This window comes from Betta splendens, chromosome 9 (genome assembly GCF_900634795.4).
Source record: "Betta splendens chromosome 9, fBetSpl5.4, whole genome shotgun sequence".
Lineage (NCBI taxonomy): Eukaryota > Metazoa > Chordata > Actinopteri > Anabantiformes > Osphronemidae > Betta > Betta splendens.
Genome location: NC_040889.2, coordinates 11,602,356 through 11,625,748, shown reverse-complemented (window position 1 = coordinate 11,625,748; position 23,393 = coordinate 11,602,356). Strand labels below are relative to the sequence as shown.

General features: G+C 49.7%; 1 protein-coding gene across 8 annotated transcripts in view; it reads right to left on the bottom strand.

Annotated features, from left to right (window-relative positions):
• The window catches only part of magi2a (membrane associated guanylate kinase, WW and PDZ domain containing 2a), an 86,273-nt gene that overhangs the window by 37,237 nt on the left and 25,643 nt on the right, over nt 1–23,393 (bottom strand). For 7 of the 8 annotated variants that reach the window (XM_029163876.3, XM_029163877.3, XM_029163883.3 and 4 more), the window contains exon 2: nt 23,185–23,301. In XM_029163876.3, the coding sequence (XP_029019709.1) occupies nt 23,185–23,301 (117 nt within the window). Of the gene's footprint in view, nt 1–1,558; nt 1,892–23,184; nt 23,302–23,393 lie in introns of those variants that run through there. The other variant, XM_029163880.3, reaches the window with a different exon arrangement.

Sequence of the window (23,393 nt, the reverse complement as noted above, 5' to 3'; positions counted from 1 at the left end):
TCAAAGCATTCAAGATTAGTAAAGAATAGTAATTTTTAAGAAATGACTCCACATTACAGTACTACTGAACCTTAGCTTTCTTAGTGGTCGCAGAATGGTTCCAGGGCAACATGTGCTCATGGAAAATGCTTCTGGAGAGGAGTAAGACGGAGCAGAGACAGAGAGAGAGAGAGGGAGGCGGACGAGTGACCCACCGACTGGAGCAACCAACTCAGCTGCCGACTGAAAAGCTGGAAAACTAATTTTAACTGATGGATTTAAATTACTTCTCACAAATCACTTCGCTAGTAATTCACTTCGTCCAACGTGATTTCACTTCCAGCCGTGCTTTCCTGTCACTTAGACTTTGAACTGATTCTTGCGCTGTAATGGGCTCAGACACTTTTGTGGTTATTGCTGGTCCATTTCCGCCGTTTTCCAACGGCTACGTTTGACCTAAAAGGGTTCTGAGCCTCGTTAGCCAGAGTTTGGTTGGTCCATTCCACGGCTCCTAGAGCAGCGCAGGTCGTAATCGCCAGAAGAACCAGGCTGAGGTTGGGCAGCCATCTGCCTCGACGGGTCGGACTGAGCCTGGCTCTATAGTCTGGAACAGACAGGCCAATAATATTTTTTACCAAATTTAATGGTGATTCATTCAGATATGAATGTCCTCTGTCATTTAAGTGCAGGTTCTTCAATTAAAAGATTAATATTTAAGTTGCATTCAGATTCTACCCACAATCCTTTTCACTTCCCCTCACTGTCACTTTCGCTCAGTCGCCCCTTGATACAAGCACCTATTAATTCTACATCCAATTACCGAAGCCCCACCCCTCCGCTATCCATCTGCGATGGCTCGGCCGATGAACGACGGTCTGTGTGCGCGACAGATCAAATTCCACCTCCACAAATAATCCCTGACTCGAACGCAGCTGCCAGCGCTGCACAAACTTTAATTGGATCCTTTTAATAGTGCGCACTCCGGCCACTTTCAGCCATGTAATCAGGTTTCTCTTCCTATAGAGTTTAATGGTCGTGGGCTGGGTGAGTCAAGTGTTGGGGTGAGACGTAAGAGAGACACAAAGAGAGAGCGAGAGGGAGAGAGCGAGGGGAAAAAAACAGAAAAGGCCAGACTCTCCATTTTACACTAGGCTTAATCCAATTTCACCCACAGAGAAATCATCTCATGCCATATATACTTTTTCAATGGGGTTTTTATGGGCCACCATAAAAACCATAGAGTACTGTTGAATATCTAGCCTCATTGATTTTTTGGCTGTGAGCAAAGTGGCTCCTCTTTTTTTGGCAGCACCTTTCCAACAGGCTAATGCAACGCTACACATGAGAAAACACAATCCGCTAAAGCAGCATTCCCCAAATGCTGCTACGAACCCCGCGGAGCAAAATGCTAATTATGGGATTTCAGGAATGATTAATTAGATGATGAAAACATGCAGCTTCATGACAACAAGCAGAAAGAGGGACAGAGAGAGGGGAGGAGGGAGCAGGATGGATGGGCTCCGGCTCAGGGGAGAAACGACATCCGGTGATTGTGGGTGACTGTTCTGACAGTTCATACCTCAAAAAGGTGTTTACACCTGGAAGTGGAGTCCAGCTGAAGACGGATCATCTTGCCCTTCAGAATGACCGGCGCTGAAAAGCCAGCTGGGCCGTCCGGCACCACCCACGAGGATCAACGATTAGACAACACATATTTTCTAAAAGCCAGATGCTGCGCTCGCGGCGTTAAGAGCTTCTGGGTAGTAAATAGTGATCCTTCACACAACTGAGTCACTACAACACATCCATCTTCATACTCAGACACTGATCTAAGCACAAGGTCCAAATAAAACACATACAGTAAAACAACTACTGTACACATGTCATGATTAGCTTAATTATCTGCATCCCACATCGTCATGGCAACAAAACATGTATTATTCAGTTTCCATGTATTTTATTTCAAATGCACTAGCACCAACCCAGAAGTTAAAAAAGGTTACTAATGACAATTAACAAGGAGCAATTTCCAGTAATAACTGGGATTCAGCTCTCGAACAGGTGGAGGATGCGTTCTAGCCCCCATTACCTTGGTCCCAAACAACCATCGTCACGCTGGAGGTCGAACAAAGCAAGAAAGACTCATTACCTGTCTCCATCATTCCAGGAGGAAGAAACTGGGAAAAGCTGGAAGGAGGAAAAACCATCAGCAGCATTTCTCATTCACGTTTCCGCCACCAGCGCTGAGCGTAAGGTTGTGATGTATACCATGAAGCATACGGTGGCATAAAACCACCGGCACCACCATCTGGCTGCAGCTTAATTAAATACATTTAATCACTTTGGAACATATGCGACACATTCGTAACAGGCAGCCGCTCGACAGAGAGGGCGAGACTGAAATAAAATCCATTCTGATTAGGAATAAAGGACAATTTCTGAGCGGCACACAACACGGTTACGCTAGCATTACGACGCGATAGGCCCTCAAAGTGCTCCATTCATCACTTCTGTTATTTTAACCTCTCCCACCTGCTGGAAAGCACCGGCATTAATCTGCCTGCTAATGATGGAGGACGTGGGCTGCACACATGTTGAGCGTGTGAAACTACTCGGTGAATGGCAGCCGAGCAGAGTGAACGCATGTACGCGACGGTGCCCGGGGGTTGTCTGGTGTCTGGGGAGAGGCTGCCAAAGCCGTTTGCGTGTAGGAATATGATGACAGCAGCGTATGACGCATGCACGGGCCTGTAAACGTCAATTCATCGGCAGCCGGTGGAGACGCTATGGTAGTTTTGTGGGGGGTTCAAACCTCATCACCCGCTGCATCCAGTCTTACTCATTTTACACTTACGAGTTGGTGTCAACCGAGAGCTGGTTTTATCTAATGAAAAACGACAGGACGCCTGAAAGGAAAGTAGAAAAACAGAAGAAGAAGCAAGAGACACGGACGCTAAGAGAGATTATTTTTATCAGCACACAGGCACAGAGCAGCCATTAGACCTGATGAGTTTTCTAGAGATGGAACAAAAGTGTTCTTTTGACGTGCCGAGCCAGAGGTAGAGGGACAGAAATGAAAAGAGGACCTGAAAACATAAAAACACAAAAGTTCACGTCTCATTACACTGAAACTAAACTGTGCCACCGATTAGTTAAAATATCACACTGCTCTAATATGGGATTGATTATTAAAGTAATGAAAAGGTCGGACACATGTGCTTCTTCCCTGCCTTCGAGTGTTTATGCAGCCGGTTAATTACAAAGCTAAAGCCAGGAGCCGCTCAGCAGGTGCCTAAAGTTCACAAACGCAATAATCAAGTCGACGTGACGTGTTTTAGCCTAGTTTTTAATATCGTCTGGCTTCGCATAGATTAAACTTTCTTCGATGATAAGTTTTATTACTGCTTTTTCACCTGAGTACTGACGTCATCTGCTCCGCCAGCTCACATGTCCACAAACTGTCAAGGTGTTTCCAGGTGTTTGGTAATTTACTCAGGTGGGAAGCGAAAAACACGGCGCTACCCGGAGAATACAAACCAGGTCTGAGGAGTAGGACAGAGCATCACGAAGGGCGGATGAGGTTTGAGTGACAGGTGGGAATGGGCCCCGTAAAAAAAACTGAAAAAAAAAATGGTGGCAAGTTGGGAAAAACAGCTGAACAGCCGTCCCCAGAGAGCCGAGGCCGACGTTCCAGCCTGGAGGGGAACTTACTGTACGACCTGCGGGTGATGAAGACAGCGCTCTTCAGCTCGCATGACTTATTCATGAGTCTCCCGTCAGTCAAATGTAAAGAAACTCCTGTCGCTGTTTCTTAAATTAAAACTAAATAAGCTGCAACTAGAATACGATATGGACGATGAGCACGAATAGAAATGCGAACGTGCTCCTGCTTTAAGCCTCTTGATCTTGTGAATCTTGAGGTCTTATTGCAGAGTCCTAGTTTCTATCGATCCGTTTCCAACACAACAGTTGGACAAAGGGTCACATACAGTATTACACCAGTGGAGAGATATGCAGATAGGAGAAAATAGGAGACAAACACCTGCTGCAAGAAGAGGAGAAAGACCGAGGAGAACTAGAGTATGATACTTTGCCACGTTTGGTCTCAGAGCAGAGGATGTGTGACCTTGGTTGGGTACAGACCTATTTGTTCCACGCCTGCTGCTCAGGCCGATCCATCCTACGGCCCTGATGGGGCCCTCGTTCGCCCCCAGCCTCCTCCCAGCGAGGAGCTTTCACACTACACCGGTCTTCATTTGCGCGATATCATGCCGTCTGCTCCCGTGAGAGCGTCGCCCATCACTGCTTTAACATGCTGTGTCAGCGCAGGCCTGCTTCTGCCAGGGCCGTTTAGCCAGCGCGTGTTTACACGTGTGCAAGCATATGTGGAGGGTGTGTGTGTGTGTGTGCAGCGACCGCTCGTGACGCGACGCAGAGTGGAGCTAAACGCGTCTCCGCGTCCATCTGCTTCTGCACCCGCGTGGACGCGGCTGAGCGTTTTCACTGTTAACGAGCTGGTGAGAAGGAGACAACAGGCAGCAGACGCTGCATTCGGGAGCATCTTGGCAGACGTCGCAGCCACCGGACCTGTGAACAGTTGATATTTAGATTTGGCAAACGCTGACTGCGGCGTGAAAACAGTTCTGGTTATGAATTGAATGCTGTATTAAGAACCAAACAGCAAAACATTGGCTTTCTAAGACGTGCTTCTCTCCCTGCAGCACCACCGCCGTGCTGTGCTGAATTAAATACAAAAGAAATTTCAAAGTAAAGGACCGTGTGGGCTTCTCTGGTTCCTTATCTGCTTCTTTGATAAGTATCTGCTTTCAAGGAAAACCACAAAGTGAGCAAAGGCATAGGATTCTGCCCCCTTCAAAATAAGAACCCAGGTGGGTTTAAAAGGGTTGTGGTGGACTAGAAGACCTCCAGATCAGCAGAACATCTGAGCGGCCGACAGTCCAGATGTTCTGTGCGTAACATTAGCAGCTTCGCCTCTTTGTGGCTTGACACAAATGACACAGCACTTGAAACGCATCTTGATGGGCAGTTGTTGACGCTGGGATGATGACGGGTCAGACTGGAAGCGAGCGACGTGCAGCAGGAGATGCTAAAAGCGGGAAATGGACCCTGGAGGTAAATAGCCACATTAACCAATTAGCCCCAGTTGCTGGGCTACAGGGGACAAGGACATGAGAGGTGGGATGTTTAACCTTATTATAGCCCTCTGGCTTGTAACAGCGCCATCATTACCTCAGCGGGCCTGAAGCCGGGGTCTGACAGATGGGTCACCATTATCTGCTCTGTGGCTTCATTGTCAGTCAGGAGCAATTTCATACAGTTACAGGTGCAACATAAACACAGGTGTAATTAAGCCGACGGCACAAACACACTGCAAACAATCCTTACTTAATGGGAGAAAGCAACTTGTGGCTCCCTTCATAACTTAACCCGTGTGTTAAAGAGGAGACATTACAAACCTGCTTCCTGAGCACATCCATTAGCTGACACAGGTATTCAACCATGAAGGTCACTGAACCTCGTGGTCACTGTTCACAGGAACCAGCAAAAAGCTCAGATGGCAGCGTGTGTCGTCAATCTGTGGCGCTTGATTCATCTCCTTTTCCACTCTCTCACATTATCCGTTGCGTTACTGTATTTGTTGTCAGGCATGAACGTGCAGACGTATAATATGCGGCGGTAGTCAACAGCTGATGGGACACACTGTAAACACACGTTCCCCGCGCGCTCGCTATAACTGTGAAATTATGATTCGCGGTGGGGAAATTACCAGCTGCCGCAGGTTCCTTCGTGAGGTAGACGCTGGCTTACTCTAAGATTTGCAGTGATTGCAGCGCATACGTCACGCACGGATTCATTGCTGCCGTGCTGAGACTAGATGGAGGTGATGTTCTGCTCCGTGGTGGTGTAAGTTCTGCATTGTGGCGCCGCAAACTCACTGCTGAGGCAGAGAAGCGTGAACTATGCCGAGGAAACGAAGCACAGACTCCTTCACCACTTCTTTCTTCTTCTATTATACATGTGGTGTGAATGAGCTTCAAGCCCAGCTGCACCACCTTTCTGCACCTCTCACGCTCGGCCTCTCAACCAAACGAGCGACTCGGGTCTATGAGAGCGGCGTCGCCATGAAAAGCAGCGCCGACCGGTCGCCTGCACGGCGTGAGGCGTGACCGCGGCCGGCGCTGGAAGGAACACGTCTCCGGGGACCAGTCCTTGAGCGGATGCAAATGAAGACGGAGAAGTTCCTTTAACCGCGCACTCGCACACGCCGAACAGCGCTGCTCTGTCAACACGAGAGGGCGGAGTAATAGACCGTGAAGAAGAGCGAGCTGCAGAACAAGCGCGGCTTTGATGTGAAATGACGGACGGGCCCAAAGCGTCTGCATTCAGATAGACGAGCACGAATAAAAAAATGGAGGAAGAGAGAATGGCTGCAGCCACAAAATGATTCAGAGCGGTGACCAAGAAACTGGGCAGTCATAAATACACTGATGGTGTAAAAGGCCAGAGATCACGGAGGAGGAAAAGATGGATGAGACGAGAAATGTTGGCGAGAAGATGACGGCTACTGAGAAACGATTAGCTTTACATCCATCCGTCAGGGAACCAGCTGTGAGCACGGCTCCTATACGCGAGCCAAGGCCTGCATACACTCTGTATATAAATACGCTGAATGAGTCATTCATGAAGCCGGTGTCATTACACAGCGACTGTACGGTATCTGGCCACTCAAAGCCCATGAGTCATACCGAATTAATGAGAAAGTCCAGTGGACGTGACAAAGCTGCAGGGGTTAAGAGGAGCTTAGCGCTTCCTGCTGGGCCCCGTCCACACAGCGCTCACGCGGCAGCTGGATCCTCATCTGCGTTGACAGCTCTCATATAGAAGCCATTACACCAACATTTCCTATGGGGCTGACCACGCAGCCGGAGCCGTAGATCAATCCCAGCTCCCCCACCAGGGAAGATGTAGAGGGGGAAACTTGTAAAGCGGAGATTCACTGCATTAAATGCTGAACATAAATATTTGAAGGGGGGGATGAGGACGACGCCGTACAGAAGGATTCCTTCACCTGTTTACCCACGATGACCCACAAATGTTCAGCCTAAAGCCGGAGTCGGTTGTCGTGGCCGACTGTGAGAGGATGAGAATACAAAGTGTTATTTAATAAGTCCACGCCCCCCAGAGGAGGCAGGGAGCAGCTGAACACATCCTGACAGGTCTAAATGAATGTTAGCCTTGGCCGCGGCTCAGAGCTGAAGGCCTACATCCCATCACCTAAATAATTCACCTGCAGGGCCTCTGAGCAGTGCGGCCCGACTCCGCCGCCATCGCCGTAGCCGCAACAGCCTCATCATTGTCAGGACAAAGGTTGTTGGTGAGACGAGAGCGAACAGGACGGAGCGGCGCACCAACAACCCTGATGCACATCAGCCTCTGTTCATCACCAGCTAATGGACTGCTTTCCTGTCTTGGTCTAAAATGTCACAACATGAATGATGTAGTGACTAAACAGCTGATGAGTTTGATGATCAATGATGGTTTGCTTAAGGGCTTTAAATCTGTATGGAGCCGTCATCATAAATCTGATGTTATCCATTAGCTGGTAATATACGGCCACTGTGGAGCTGATCAATAACGTGGCGCATGTGTGTGTGCAACTGTGATTAAACGGTCATTTAACACAGAGGGAGAAAAAGAGAAGCTTTTCTTGTAGTAAATATCATAAAACCAGTAAAACCAGTATGAGACTCATCAGAGCTGGGCCATTTGGCTGATATGTGTAATAATGAATTGTTAATAAAGCATCTTTTTTAATGGTCTCCGTGGAGGTAGCTACATACATGTACAGGGAGGAGGCCCTGACCTTAGTGTTAGGGCACCTTACTTACTACATAACTCAGGGGAGATGTGAGAGGATTAATGGAGAAATTATTTCACCTCTTTGCCTCTTGCATGCTGTGGTAATTTAGCGTTTGGGGCCACGGAGGCAGTCAGAGAATATCGTGATGTGATGTAATATATTGAATTTCTGCCGTTCTCAGCAGGTCTGTGTTAACCGAACAGCCTCCATTTCCTTTAGCCCTCACCTCCCTGTCCATCGCAATCCAAGGGTGAACGGGTGAAAGCCAGAAGCGCTTGTTAAACTAATACCACAATTACTCGTCTGCAGACAGTTTATTTCCACGTGAGCAAACGTAGAAAGTTGTGTAACGGCTCCCTCTCGCTGCCCGCGGCCCATGGATGGCGACGGCCATGCACATCACAAAGGCCTCGCATGAAAGACCTCGCAGATGTCCACAGAGAGACAAGGCAGGGCCACGGTTGAAGCACATGCGAGAGGAAAAATGGAAATGACTTCATGTGACCTTCTAACTCTGGACAACACCAAGCAGCAAATGCCAGAAAAGGAAAAATGCCTTCAAAGCGAAAGCTTGAAGCTCAAAGCGTGATTAAAGCTGCAGTAACAGATATTTTACACACAGAGTCATTTCTAGCTTCTAGCTCCTCACCTGTGCTTTAGCCCCGCCCACCACCTCACCCAAGCCCCGCCCACTACCCAACCCAAGCCCCGTCTCTATCAGCGCGGCGCGGCTAACTCACCACAACCGGACCTGCGCTCATTAGCTCAGAGCGCGTCGAGCACAGAGCGGTCGGGTCGCAGCTTGGGAAGTGAGAACAAATCAATGGCGAATCAATACAGTCATTAAAAGTTACAGGGTCATAAATACAACCCACGGTGCGATTTAACACGGCGGCTGACGAGGAGCGTTTCCATCAATAATTAAATTCAGAGTTCTATTTAATGGCTTTTATAAAAGTGACATTTCAAACCATAAATTTTGAACAGAAAGGAGTCAGACTCAAAACATTTCTGTGAAGCCGGCTTCTTGTGTAAATGTCAGCGTGAAAGATTCATGGAACCTTTGGTTATTTGCTTAATGAGGCCCATTGTTCTTCCTGTCAGAGAAGTGAAATGTGATTATAAGTTTGAACCTCTCTTCAAAAGGCAGATTATTAATGAGCGTTAAAAGCAGACCCAAATCCTCCGGGCGGTGTCCACGCTATTTTCCACCTGTCAGTGCGGCGGCGTTTTTGTCCTGTATGATGCGATTGCCTCTAACAACTCTCACTTCATACAGAACTTTCGCCGGGCCCGATTCTGCTGCTGTCACCGGCGCAAAGTGTGAGTCAGAGCATTAGAGAGGAACAGATTCAGTTGTCAGGAGACATAACGGAGACCAAGGCCGGGGCTGAATTCAGCCGAGACGGAGCCCGACGTGCATTTCTCACAGAAGCACAAACTATTTGACGTCTGTGCGGAGCGTTTCCTCTCCTCTGGTTTTCACCTCTGATGTGGGAACAAAGCGGGGAAGAGCTGGGGAGCGAGTTGAAGGAGCGGACGTCTGCCCGGCCCCGGGTGCAATCAGAGTGGAGCACGTTAATGAAGGCGTCCTCCTCATTCATCACCACTTCTCCTCATTTTACCTTGGGCGTCTACTCCGCTAGCGTAGCCTAGCTTGGATGCCTCTCATTGGCCCAAACATTCAGACAGGTGCCTTTAAATGCAGGCAGCCAAGTGTAATAACCGCCTGTTTCTCATCCTCATTCTGACTCTCGTCTCCCTTCCACTGTCTCACTCTCGCATCCGCTCGCCGTGTCCTTCCCCGCTGATGGAAATATTCAGATAATGGGCCGTAAGGACTCCGCAGACCTTTTCATCACAATAGATTTTTGCTCAGCAAAGCAGTGATTCAAGAAAAGCGGCCGCTGCCGCACCGAGTGCGGCAAAGCCAGCAGGTAAACAACAAAGCAGTCATTAAGCAGGGAGGGATCATTGAATCCAACGTGACGGAGGTCTAGACGGCAGAAAAACACGGACGCTGTGCGCGCCTCACCGGGATCAGAGACTTTTACAGCGCAAATATAGAACTTTTTAGTGAGAAAGTGTTCCTGTAACAGCCTCAAAGTAGAAATCATAAGCAATAAAATGCAACGGTGCTCCGTTCAATACGCCCAGAGGCGCTGCGGCGTTAGCCTTCCCGATAAGGCGAGACTCATTTAAAACTTTCAGCAGACGTCGATGTGAGCCACATTATGGAGTCTGTCCTGTTCGTGCGTGGCGTTGGTTCGAGCCCATGGTCCTGCTCAGCGGAGCTGTTCTGTCTGGATGGCGTCTGCAGCTCTGCAGCCAAGCTCACCTTTTTAATCATCATCAAATAAAGGTGCTTGAAGCTTTACTGAACAGGTAGATCTTCATTGGGGTGAGTAGACTCCTCCATTGCCAAGGCATCTACTGTATAGATCATCGTGTGGCCACAGTTTAATTTATCTGTATTAAAAACTTTAAATATTTGGACTTTTATTATCTGCTTCCCAAAAGTCTGGCCAATAGGTAAAGGGTGAAAATAGTAAAGGGAAGGATTGTAAGGCTTTTCCAAACTGAGACCGGCTGAAGTTGTGCGTTGTGTCTGAATGCAGCTCTAATGCTCCCATACATCTTGGGCCGTCACTTCTTGGCCCTGAGCCTGAGCCGGGAATCGAGATGTGTTTGTCCCTTAACACAGATGCTGCCGCCCGACCTCAGACAAATGGGACACAGGGTGGGTTTCTCTAGGTAGCTGCTATTGAACGGATGTGTTTACCAGGCGCTGAGGGTGAGACCGTGCACGTGCGTGTCTGTCTCTCTCCAAAGTTTATGAATGTGACAGGAGGCCATGGAGATAAAGGGAAGCAGATGAATGGGGGGAGAACGACACGTCACAGACATCCTCCAACGTTTATCGGGATTGAGGCAATAGGAAGTAAATGGCTGCTCCAACCTTGAGAGTCATTGAGCAGAGCCTGGATGCCTCTGAGCAGAATATCAAATGATTAAAATAAGTAAAACAACAGTGAAGCTCAATCTGCCATGACTGTTATTACCCACTCCAGCAGCCCACCAGTGCTGCGGCTGCTTTTCCGTTCCTCGAGAGGCACTCGACGGAAAACAGACATAAAGCGAGCCGCAACAAAAAAACAACTTCAGACCCCGTTTTAGTGGGGGACGCAGCTGAACACACACATAAATCTGCCTCCGACATGAACCAAATTACAGCATAAGAGGTTGCTTTTAAGACACTTCAGATTTATGTGCTGCGAGAAAAAACCAAAAGCAAAAACGGTAAAGTCAACGGCGTGAACTAGAGCAGCAGAGCCTGGAACAACCCGGACGTGAAAGCGTCGCCGTAGGATCAAAACTACACACGTCCACAAACAGCAGAGAAACACCTGCCCTCAGCTTCATTACTAGTATTTGTTCAACGCTTCCAATCCCATGTGCCAAGGCTGAGAGAGGAAGGTTCATACTCATAGAATACAAACACATGATGGACACATCACCGCTGGCAGCAGCACCGACCGCGGGTCGATACCAGGACGCTACAAACAGAACCCCGACGCGGCTCAGCTAAACTTACACAGACAGGTGAGACGCCACCAGAGGAGCCGTTCCACACGGTGGGAGCTCGTCTCGCTCAAGCCCCGGAGAGCGGGCGGGCGGGCGAGCGAGCAGATGGGATGCGAGGCAACGGTTAAGGGCACGTTTAAGGGTTGTGAAGCGCCCCGAGGTGCAGCGAGTCGAAGAGGAGGCGCTTTGAAGGCTTTACTGCTTCTTTCAGGTTTCTACTCAAAGGGGATGCTTGCACCAGGTCAGCATCAACCAACCTGCAAACATTCTTCATTACAGACGCTGCAGTCGTCCTGGATTCGTAGCCGTTGCGATGTGGCCAATGACAACTGTGCCAGAAATCATGAGCGGCTCAGTTTCATCTGCATTTTGTTACATAATGATGGAGCCCGGCTGTTACGCAATCTCCGTTACCGTGGGGCAGGCCTGCTTTTTAATTGGAGACTGAATTAGGGAGCACAAACGGGCTCGCCTCTGCGAAGGGAAGCGGAGGGAGCCGAGAAACAGGTTTTAATCGAATGCTGAATGTGTAATACGTTTGCCTGTGGGGGAATTTAGGCTTCAGTCTGAAAATAGTCCAATTTAAGCACCACTATAATGAATATTGTGACGAATGACTATTTTAATCTCAGCGCTGAAATAGTTAACGAACTCCGCCAATGCTTCTGAATGAAGATAAAGTGTCCTGATACTAGACCTTCTCCGACTCCAGGAGGAACCTGGAGTCCTGGTTTGCATCTGCTTTTGTCCAGTTCGAATAAGCAGATGCTTCAGCTGTGAAAGCCACCGGCCTCCACTCAGTGTCGTCAGCGAGAGACGAGCATGCAGGCGTGTGCGGGCTCATCAGAGAGCTGAATCAACTCACGGGAGCGTTGAGGAGAAGCACGCAGTCATCATTAGCGTCTGAGCTGGATGCGAGCAGAGCGACTCGCACACTCCACCCACTCTCTGAGCAGTAATCCTCACGGACCCCGCAAAGTCCTGTTCCGCTCTCCACCAGATTCCATCACTATGGCGATGGCCTAAATTCCTCCTTGGTGCCTCTATCTGCATGAGTCCGTCTATTACAGTGTGTGAGAATGTGCCCGTGCACCGTTTCCTCTAGGCTCCATCAATCTATTTCTGGATTTCTGGAGCCAAAGGCTCTGGGTACGGCGTTAACGTCCTCCTGGGTCGTGACCCGCTGGCGAACTTCCCACCAGAAAAGAGCGGGCTGGTTTGTGCTCGGTTCTCGCCTGAGCCGCAACAGTTAATCAGCAAACGAATCTGTCTAACGGAGGACGACGGTAACAACAGTGTCTCCTTGACATCAGCGAGTAGGTCACCGACGCACGCTAACTGCATTAATATTGATTGTGACTTGTTTACAAATCCATTATGCGTTAGTCAGCAGTGGAAATGTCACCTGATGTCTGATTAGTTTAGCTCAAACGCACGCCGGCTGCACCTTTAAGTAAAGTTGAATGTAAACAGACTCCTCGCACGGCTTTTTCTTCTTCTTCTCGATTAAGGCGCCAGAGACCCAGGAGTGGAACGTGCAATTACCTTTACTGACCCCAGGGAGACAATGTGTGAGATTTGGGCTGATTAACCACCATTAGGCCACCGTGGCTAATTTAAAAGCTCCGACAGAAGCAGACTTCAAGGTGTGGAAGGGTTAAGGAGTCTAATCCACCGGCTGTGACCATTACGATAACGTGACACGCAATTGATTTTAACAGCTCACAAACGAACAAGATGTGCTCGTCCACTAAAACCTTGGCAATGGTGCAATAAAAACAGCGTGTCCAGAAAAACGTGCTTTGTGATTTTAGTTTGCCTTTTTATCTGATAATTTGGGAGAATTAGAAAAAAATATTCATGACTCCATTGTCTTCTTGACACTTGATGGAAAGGAGTCGTGTAGTCTACAAAACATCTGTTGATGTTGTTTCTGGATCATCAGACTCTGCTAAATAGAAAAAGGATGTTTGCGTTGCTAATTTACGTGAGTTCTATGAGTTACAAGTTTACTTCCTCTGGTTCTTCTTGATCACAGAGCTTTTGCAGCGCTGATTAAAGACAAAGGAAGGAAACGAAATGTTTTGGTTGTGACTAATTGCGAGATGAATCTCTTTGTGCAGGAGCACAGACGTTTGCATGGAGATTGATGTGAACCCAGCCTTAGTCGCTGTTTGTGTAGCTAAACAAACTCATTAGCAGGTGCAAGCTCCAAAGCAAAGTTCACCTCAACTCAACTGTGCGTGCGTGAAAATGAAACCATGTCAAACAATAAAATAAGCCTCCTCACTCTCCTTGTGTATCCTGCTCTGCATTCGTAACGACCCTCCACCCCCCGTGCTTGTTGCAAATCATCCTCTTCCACTACCTCTCTAATTAGCATGTGTCTGCAGCCCAGCTCCCCACGCTGATAACGGCGGCTAAATAAGACGTCTGGCTCCATCTGGGAGTTTATCGATCGCCAGCCCCTTGAGAAAGCATTGGATTTTTGGGCCAGGTGGTCCAGGCAGGTAATGTGCACTTTAATAGTCTGTGAGGCGACGCTGATTACGAAAGGGGAATGAGTTTATAGTCTGACAAACCTCCGCAGACGAGCGCTGACATCACGTCTGTCTCCATGGCGATGTGGAAGAAACGTAGGCTGCTGTTGTCTGGATGCGTGCCATGTGAGGGAAGCGGGAGAGGCAGAGATAGAGCGCGGCAGACGGAGAGAAAGGGAGCGTCGGAAATCCTCTAGGAAAGGCGTGAAGGAACACAGTGTCAGGAAGCTACCGGCGCTGAATACTAATACCGAGCCTGTAGATGGTCAGGCAGGCGTGTGCGCGTGCGTCTCTCTCAGTTTTGTCAGCAGTCACTTGGTATCAAGTGAGAAATAGCCTTTGAGCACAAATGTCAGCAGAGCCAGCGGTGACATTAAAGCTTATTGGACTAAAGGTTTGGACGGTGCCTCCATGAAGAGCGACTGCACGGATCTGTTACTGCGCGTGAGCGTCACATCGAGCAAAGCAGCCCGTCACACTGTACTGTGAAATTTAGCCTCAGCTGCTCCGACGTCAAATTAATTATTGACAACGCTTTCCTCACCTCTAACTAAGGGGGAGTGAGGTCAAACCGTGTGTGATTCATCTTCGCAGGAGATGCTTCAGTGCAGTAGTCTGAGACCCTGCCCCGTTGAACGCACGGTCAAAGGACGGGAGAAGTAGTCAGAGCACATGCATCGTTCATCCTCCTCAGCCGGACGTGCTGCCGGGACCTGGGCTGCAACGAGTAGATGATCAGATTGGGATTCTAAACACTCCCGGAACAAATGTACACTAATATTGACTTAGCACATCCTATGCATATGCTGCAAATGTCAACATCCATAAGCATAAAGTTCAATTCGAGCCCAGACTCATATTGCTCTGAGTTATGAATGTCAGGCCAGCCTGCCTCTGATATAATATCTATGCATTTATTCTAGATGAGAAACGCAGATAAATGTCACTGCAACAGGTAAAATAAATAAATCAAAGACAAAAACCGCACACGGCACATGAAGCACCTTCTTTCTCCACAAAAGACACATTAGAAGCGACGGCCACGGCGGCGCCGCGTGTCTACACGACAGGAAGCTAAACGCACCGGCTACAGCAGAGATCATCACACGTGGAGCCACGCTAGTGTTGTTGGAGAATTAGTCAGTGTTGATCTGAGCTGATGGGGAAGAACACTTCAGCATGCTACGATGCTTAATTAATGAACGAGTGGGTTTACAGCTCCTCGGCCCAAGTGTTCGCTCAGGCTGCCTTTGTGCTGTTCCGTTTGGCTCCAACAGGTGGGATCCGTTGGCACAGAGCACAGGTACAAACGCAGCCACCTGGCGGCTAGCGCTCCGAGATGAATATTACCCAGTGCCTTGTCTCTTCATTGTCTCTTCCTATTCTCTCCCCTCGGTTTGTAGCCACGGTGTCTTTGTTCTGTCTCAGTGGAGATGAGGGGCCTCGTAACACATGGAAAATTGACGTCAGCGCGTCAACATGGAGCGTTGTATCGAGCTCAGAGGCCGTTGGGAGCTTCACACAACGAGTTTGTCTCACACATGACAGAGAACAACAGTAACGTTGTACTAAAGGTAAATGTTTCTCCGAAGCGCTGAGTGCGCGACTCATTTCTGGACCTGGCCCAGTTCGGGATGTCAGCGGTCCCATTATCACCCACATGCTGTACAGCTGATGAAACGGGGTCAGCCGTTCAGCGGTGGCTCAAGCCTCCAGAGGAGTCGTGAGGGAACCCGCATAAAGCCACCTTCTGCCGCGTTTCTCAACAGCTTTGACCTATTTGCGTAGCAGAGTCACCCATCTAAATATAGGCATCAAGGGGATGGAGAGAGGAGAGGAGGAGGAAGAGGCAGGATTATCAAAGCACCTTCTGGTTGAGCTGGGTTTGAATATGGTCCAGCTTTTGGGGGGCGGAGAAGGACGGAGACGAGGAGAAGGCAACGACAAAGGAATGAAAGAGCAGAGCGTAATTAAGCGAGGCGCCCATCAAGACGAGGCGTCCTGCTCGCTGTCACGTATCCTCTCGCTCCCAGTGCTTCCCTACCTGCGTCTGCTCCAAATACCAGCCGGCTGCTAACAGCCTCTGAAGTGTGGAGCATTATGTTTCCATTTGTGGGAGGAACGCTGAATGCAGCAGATGGAGGCTGTATGGTACCTGTTTACTGAAGCAGGCACTTTGGTTTGTTCATCAAAGGCTGCTACGCGGGCTGCCTCTTCTTCCACAAGCTTGGAGATATTGATTCCGTTGGTTTGTTAGTCTTAGTCTTTCTTTAGAAAAACAGCAGCACCTTCACGTTCAGCTGTTGCTCTATGCACAGCCTCCAAACCCTGCGCCCTGAACTGTAAACACTTCAGTCTGGACACGTTCAAGTCGTCCATCTTCCATCGGTGGCGTCGCCTCTTGTTGCCGCCCGTCCACCTAATCCAGTCCCTGCTCTAATTGGCTAACTGCAGCCATTTTCTTTGCTCCAGGAGGCGTGGAGATTAGGGGGAGCGTGCGCTGTGAGCTGCCCAGCGCCTAAATGAGTCACGAAGGATGGAGCACACACCCACACAAACACAACCCAGACCGGTGCAGCCTTCTCCACGAGGCCGTGCAACAGATTTTGAACTCGGTCACCTGTGCTTAGCCGCCTCCCGAGGCGTCCTGCCCCTATGTTGGCATCAATAATGAATGTGGCCGGCAGCTAAATATGCTGTCATGTTCCTCAGGCCGGCAGCTCCACACGCTGCCCTTTGCAGACTCAGAACGCCGGCTTACACATATCAACAAGCATGTGTAGCGCATGATCACCCCCGGCTCTAATCCCACGATGGCTGCGAACCAAAGTGAAACGCATACTCGCTATAGAGAGAGATGGAAAAAGCGGCTGGTGTGAGATCAGTCCGCTGCACTTATCAATACTCCAACTGGAGCTTTTAGGATTGGGAGGAAACAGGATCGATGCATCCCTGGTTATGATGCCAAAATAAAAAAGGCTGCAGGGTTGATGCCTGTTGTCAATACTGCGGTAACGCACTAAATTCAGGCCTCCTCAGACACTGTCCACGTCCCGTTTTGTGCAGTGTTTTGTGTTCTTTGGCTCACAATCACCATGTAAGCGGTGCAGCGCTGGATGCCGGCTGATGGACACATGATGGCTGGCAGAGCGGCGGCGGCCTGGCAGGAGAACAGGCCACGGCGCTCTGTATGAGGGTATGACGCTCCCGCTGGCACCAGCATGCATTAGAGATGAGGCACCAGACAGGCAAGACGCCGCTAGAGGTCTCTGCGTGGAGGAGGTGTCGAGCTGTGGAGAGCTCATTCCGCTCAAGCACACCCCGGGGAGAGAGAGTGGATACAGGAGAAGCAAGGGAGGCGCCGCTCGGCGAGGGGAGCTCTCCGACAGAGAAGCAAGGCCAGCGAATGTGACTGGAGCCTCTAATGGCCGTGGCACCAAGAGATCTTCTGAGGGTTTTGAAGTGCCACGGAGTCAAGCGACGCCGAATGGCTCCGTCAGGAAGTGTGCAGTGATCGGCTGGACCTCCGTGCTTTTTTAAAGGGCCTGCTTCAAAAGCCCGTCTCTGTGATGCCACTCAAAGCAGAGCGTCTATTCTTAATTAGGAGGTCGAGCCGGTGGGCGGGAGGACGCGCCGCGACTGGAGCCGCGTTTATCGGCTCCTGTTTGGAAAGGAACCAATCTATTTGCGCGCGTGAGCGTGCACCAGGAGGGCTGCTAGTTACAATCCCATTAATCAGCTAAATTGGCTCATAATTGGCTCTCATCAGGTCCCCACAGATGCCATCACTCATGCCTCAGCGTTACTGCCAGACATCTCAGACGCTGGCTCACACTCCCTGTGAAATGATGCAGGTTTGGTCCAATCACACACACACACACGCACAAAACACATGCTCAACTTGCTGAAAAGTCAGCGTATGATCCAATAAGCAGCCCAACTCAACATCTGCACACTTATCAAACCATTCAGATGCTGCTACAGTGGTAATAATCGTCTGCTCTCGCTTCCTTGCACGTCTGTGGCTGAGAGCACGGCGGTCTTGTCTGAGCAGACGCTGCTCGTGTCAAACAAAAGGAAACGCATGCTTGCTTATTGTTTATCAGTCTAACAATCTAACCTTGAGCAACCGAAGCATCTTCCTGTGCGCCGGAGCGCGCTGCAAAACAAAGCGAACACGACGGAGGAGCGGGGAGAGGAGGAGACGGCGAAGGAGGCAGCCGAGTCAAACAAACCACGAGGCAATTCTCCGTCCATTGATGGCAGAGCTGGGAACAGAAAGAAGTTGGGTTTTTTTTATCGAAACAAGCAGGAAATAAATAACACGGCAGTATTTCTCTCCCGTGTGAGCAGGGCTAAAACGAGCTGCGCCGTGCGTTTTGTGGAATTGGGCGATAACAGGGGAATTTAAAAACTGCCACTTTTCCTCTTTTCACATCGTACGGTGCGAAGATTCTGGCCGTGGCAAAAAAAAGAAAAAAAAATCACAGCAAAACCGAGCAAAAGTCGAGGGAAACAAGATGAATCACACTCGCGTCTGGGAGGTAATTCGTACACGGGGAGAGGAGCTGATTCTCAGTTTGGGGCGTAGTGTAAATTTTGTAATAAGTGTGAGGGATTTGAGGTTGTGAACATCTTCTTAGTGGGTGTGAGTCCAAACATTTAGAGACTGACTACAGAAAATGGGTCAGAACATTTTTGGTGTCTACCTGGTCCAGAGCGAATGGAGACGAGCCCACGACAGGATGTGTCACCATCATCAAGAGAGAAGAGGCCTGTGACTTGACTTGCTGCATTGCACCATGCATCCAGAACGAAGCTACGCTAGCATCCCACGTAACAGACCTGCTGAATGGAAATGTGTACGTGTGTCAACCCAGACCATCAAATGAGATGCATTGAGATCCATCTGACCCGAGCGTCGCACAGACGAGTGTGCAGTGCGTTTCCTGGAGAGATATCATTACCTTCCAAATTGAATACTTGCCTTGGCAAGCTTATTTGCAGTCATCACGGCAAATAATGATAGTGACAATCTGACGTGGTGATAGCTTTCCCCCCATTCAGCAGGTCACAGTTTGAGATAGCAGCCTCTGCACATTCACCTCCCCATCACACGGATGTGGCAAAGACGGAATATTTCATTAGGGGCCTGGATAAACAGAATCAGAGCTCTTGTTTGTCTGTGTGAGCTGAGCAGACGAAGCGGTTGTCTTGCTATTACTGAAAGCCACGGAGAGCGCTTGCTACACACACTGAATCTCTGATTGCGGCGACCTCCCAGACTTCACTGTTGCTTGAATGTTGCCGGGACACGAAGGTCAAAATCAGTCCGAGCCGCTGGATCATTATTATTCCAGATTTCCTTCTGGGACAGTCTAGGGGAGTGTGAAGAAACTCGATGGAGGAGAGAGGAGGAACAAGTGGCTGCTGGACAGAAGAAGAATGCTTCTTCCATTCTGGATGAGTCTGTGACTTTATACAGGCTCTGTAATTAACAGGAGGCCGATGAGCCACGACGGGACAACCGAGACTGAGACTCTCCCACGGGATTGTCCTCTCCTGCCTCCGACCCTGTCGACTGCGTGGCCTCTACGCTAGAAGGCACTGACACGAAATGAGGATGATGAGGAGGACGCTGCAGTCATGAGCCGCTTTAGCCCAGCTTTGCACTTGTCAATATTTTCATATCAACGAGAAGTCGATCGATATTTCTTGTTGTGAACGACCTTTATGGTTAAGAAACAAGGTGCTGAACAGAACGCACGGGTGAGTAACCACCACCATCATGGTTAAGCCCCCTTCCTGCGGCGTAGCTGCATCTAACTGAATAATTGCTGTGGGCATTTAGGCTTCGGTCCACAGAAATGCTTTTGGCCACAGCGGCGCTGGCCATGAATACTAAAGCTGCAGGTCGACGCGTCCCCAACCTGCGCCGTGGAGCGAATCCAACACGCCCCCTCTGTCCCGTGAAGGCACCGACCCGAGCCACAAGTAAAGGACCGCGGAAACATCTCAGCGGCACGACGTGGCAGCGCTTGGTGTTTTTCAGAGCCAGCGGCGCTATCACACACTACAAGCAGCCCCCTCACTGATCACGCTGTCCCCGATAAACAGCCCAAACTCTAATCTCTGCTGTGTCATTGTTTAAAGGAGGAGGAGAGCGGCTTGAAATGATGCCCTGAGGTTTGTGCTTCCATTTACCTTCCCAGCGATAAGGCAAATGCGCTCAGGGCTCCGACGGAGACCCAGCACTGCCTTGAAAGCAAACTGAGCAAATTGACATTTTAGAAAACTTCAGAAACGGCTTTTGTACAAACACCCTGTTGCATCACAAGCAGGCCGAGCTCAAGTCTGCCTCTCTGAATGGAGCACAATTAGCAGAGCTTACGTCCAGCTTTTACGCTCTTACACACCAGCTGTAATTACTTCCAGCTTGCATCTTAAGTACGGTTGATTTTCCGTCACTAACACCTCACAGGTGTTTTCCTGCCAAACGCAGCAGGCTGTCGTGTCATGGCAGCGCAGTGAAGCCCAGCTCGGCTAAAACGCTGCTGCTGATCCGTCACCAGTGCCTTAACTCCTATTCACAAGGATGAATGGCTGGCAAATGATTTGGTGCGTGTGGGTTCAGGTGTCGTAAATGCTTTTAAATTAAAAGGGCTGTAAATAAAATATTACCTTACAAAAGCTTTGTGGCCCGTTAACTCTCCCCGCGTCTCGCATTCTCCCAAAGACATCAGTTAATTACGTCTTAGGTGATGCAGGAGGCTCCCACAGCAGCATCCTGCCAATGTGATCGCAGCCGGGGCACCTGGCAGAGTGTGGAGGCTCTCCCCCCGCGGGCTGCATCTGTCGGCAGGCGTCGGCCGCGGCTTCACGCTCGCCACCCGGCACATCCACATCTGTGTCCCGCCTTGTCAGTCAAGGCACACGCACGCAGCTCTCCACTTCCTGTTCAAACGCTCACCTCCGCGCACAAGGACGAGCCACGCGGGGCGGGACGGCGGCCGTCGAAGCAGCGGCTCGCTTAAAAAGTCGATAATCAGAGGGCACTTCGGAAAAGGAGTTAAGGAGGCGGGAGGGAGAGAAAGTGGGCTCAGAGTTTGAGAGGAGTCCAGCCTCTGACGCAGGTGGGGAGTGGAGACGGTTGCTATGGTAACCCCTCCCTGCCTCCAATGAGTCAATGGGTGAAAAAAGTAAAACAGAGCGGGAGCCGAGACGAGACAATGTGAGCTTTTGTCTGGAGGCATGTGATTGGCCTAACTCATCAAGCGACACGCTGCAAAAACAAACTGTACATGAAAACCCAGACACAACCCACGACGCAGCTTCCCTGTAGATCTGTGAGCTTCACCTCTGCACCCGCAGCCCAACTCCTGGCTGCGGTGGGTGATTTAGCGCAGACGGGGCGGCTGCTCGTCTCTGAGTGCTTTACTGTGTCCACGGAGCAACGAGGATGAAGAGGAACGTGCGTGAAACGGCGAAGTAAGAAGCAGCAGCCGAGGAAACAACAGGGAAGAAAAAAACATAACGAGCAGATGAAAGACTCTCTGCCTTTTGGGAAATGAGTCACGCAATCCCGACGACCTTCATTTTGTACACAGACGCATTTTTCGTCTTACATTTATATTTGAATTTGTATTTGGTGCAGCAGCTTTTGAATCTTTCAGCTGATGTGTCCAGCCTCCCAGTTATTTACTCTGAGCGTCTAAGTGTGAAGTCAAACGTTAGGAAATTAGTTCAAACATTTAAAGTGATTCTTGAATAGTTTTCCGCTTAAGCTGTGGAATGGGAGTGGAAACATTCACTGCTTCTAAATGAGCCCCATTCAGAAAGTGTTCAACCCAAACTATTCAGGCGACGTGGCAACTAGTTTACCCTCACGCTCTGCAATGCCCCACTAAATCTATGTGGATTACCAGGCAATAGGCCTGATTTCACATGGGCTCCAGCTATTAGCGCTCTGACCTTGGATTTCAACCAGGCAATTTGTCTGAGAGTTGGCACAGCCTCAGCCGCCCCGGCCGACTCCGTCTAGGCGCTGTGATTGGTATGAGTGGCAGTAACTCCCCTACTGTCTGCCCATCAACCTCCACTCCCCGGAAAAATGTCTTCTCTCAAGGGTTATGCTTAAATTGCTGTGATGAACTACTTCAGATCTATCACTTAAAATTCTATCCTGCCCTGCCCCTTAGCTGCCCTCAGATTTATCGCCTCTACATCACCAGGCTCCACTGGATTCATCGGTTTCTCAATTTGAGATGGACAGTTTTCCTTCATCTTCTTCCCTGCAGTGGTTTCGGTGTTTGTGGGCCTATTAGACCTCCTCTCCACTGTACACGTGGACGCATTATGTGACTATAGCGACCGAAGATGAAAACCGCTCAGCGTTCCTGTACGATTCCTCCAGGTGTCTGCCTTGGTCAGGGTCTGAGCATCTGCCAGTGCAGCTACTGTAAGCATCATTGTGTCTAATCATCTGTCTTTCCAACAGCTGTCACACGGATCGCTTTCATGTTGTGTTGTTTGATCCTGACAGTAGTTGAATATGAGGCCTCTTGTGATGTACTGTAAGACTCGTAGTCAAACTGCCAGCGCAACTATATCATCACAAAATAGGCGCGAAGAAAGATGCAATGAATCAACCGTGGCGTTGGGACGGAGCAAAGGCCGAGGAGGCTCACACCTAATGTAACTCTTCCTCTCAGCGGCTGTAGCTTCATTAACGCACCAGTTAACAGCCCTGTTATGGTTTCTTTGCAGTCCCTTTACTCATGAGGTTATCATGTCCCTCTCTTTACTCTTCACCTCCCTCTTTGTCACCGGCAGCGGCTGCGTGAGTGGTTATCAGAGAAAATTACACTTCTGTTGCAAACAAATAGCTTTTTTTTTTGGGGGGGGGGGGGGGGGGGGGGGGGGGGGGGGGGGGGTCTCTGTTGTGTAGTGTTCAGAGAGACACAGAGAGGCAGAAAGGTAGAATTTGCCTGCTCGGGCTGAAGAATGCAACTCCATTAAGGATTTAGAGGGAACAGCTACACAAGCACAATGACCACAGACTCCTCTCAGAACATCTCAGCCCACATATTCTGCAAATCACTTGCTACAAATGCCGTTAACTTCCATGCGGACTTCCCGACTGCAGCTGCACCAAAACTCCAGCCGTGACTTCCAGACAAACGGTTGGGGGACACTCACAGGGAACCGTGCGGAGGTACAGGTTGTCCCGGATGATCTGCTGCAGCTCGTGGTCCACCGAGCCTTTCTGGAAGCGTAGGCTGAGGTAGCGGCGCAGGTCCTTGTCGATCACACCCCCTGAAGGAACACAGGGAACAGGCACAGAATCACACCTCCATCATCAGATCAATCACAGTTTTTAGTGGGAGAAATGAAACTGAGGAGCCCTT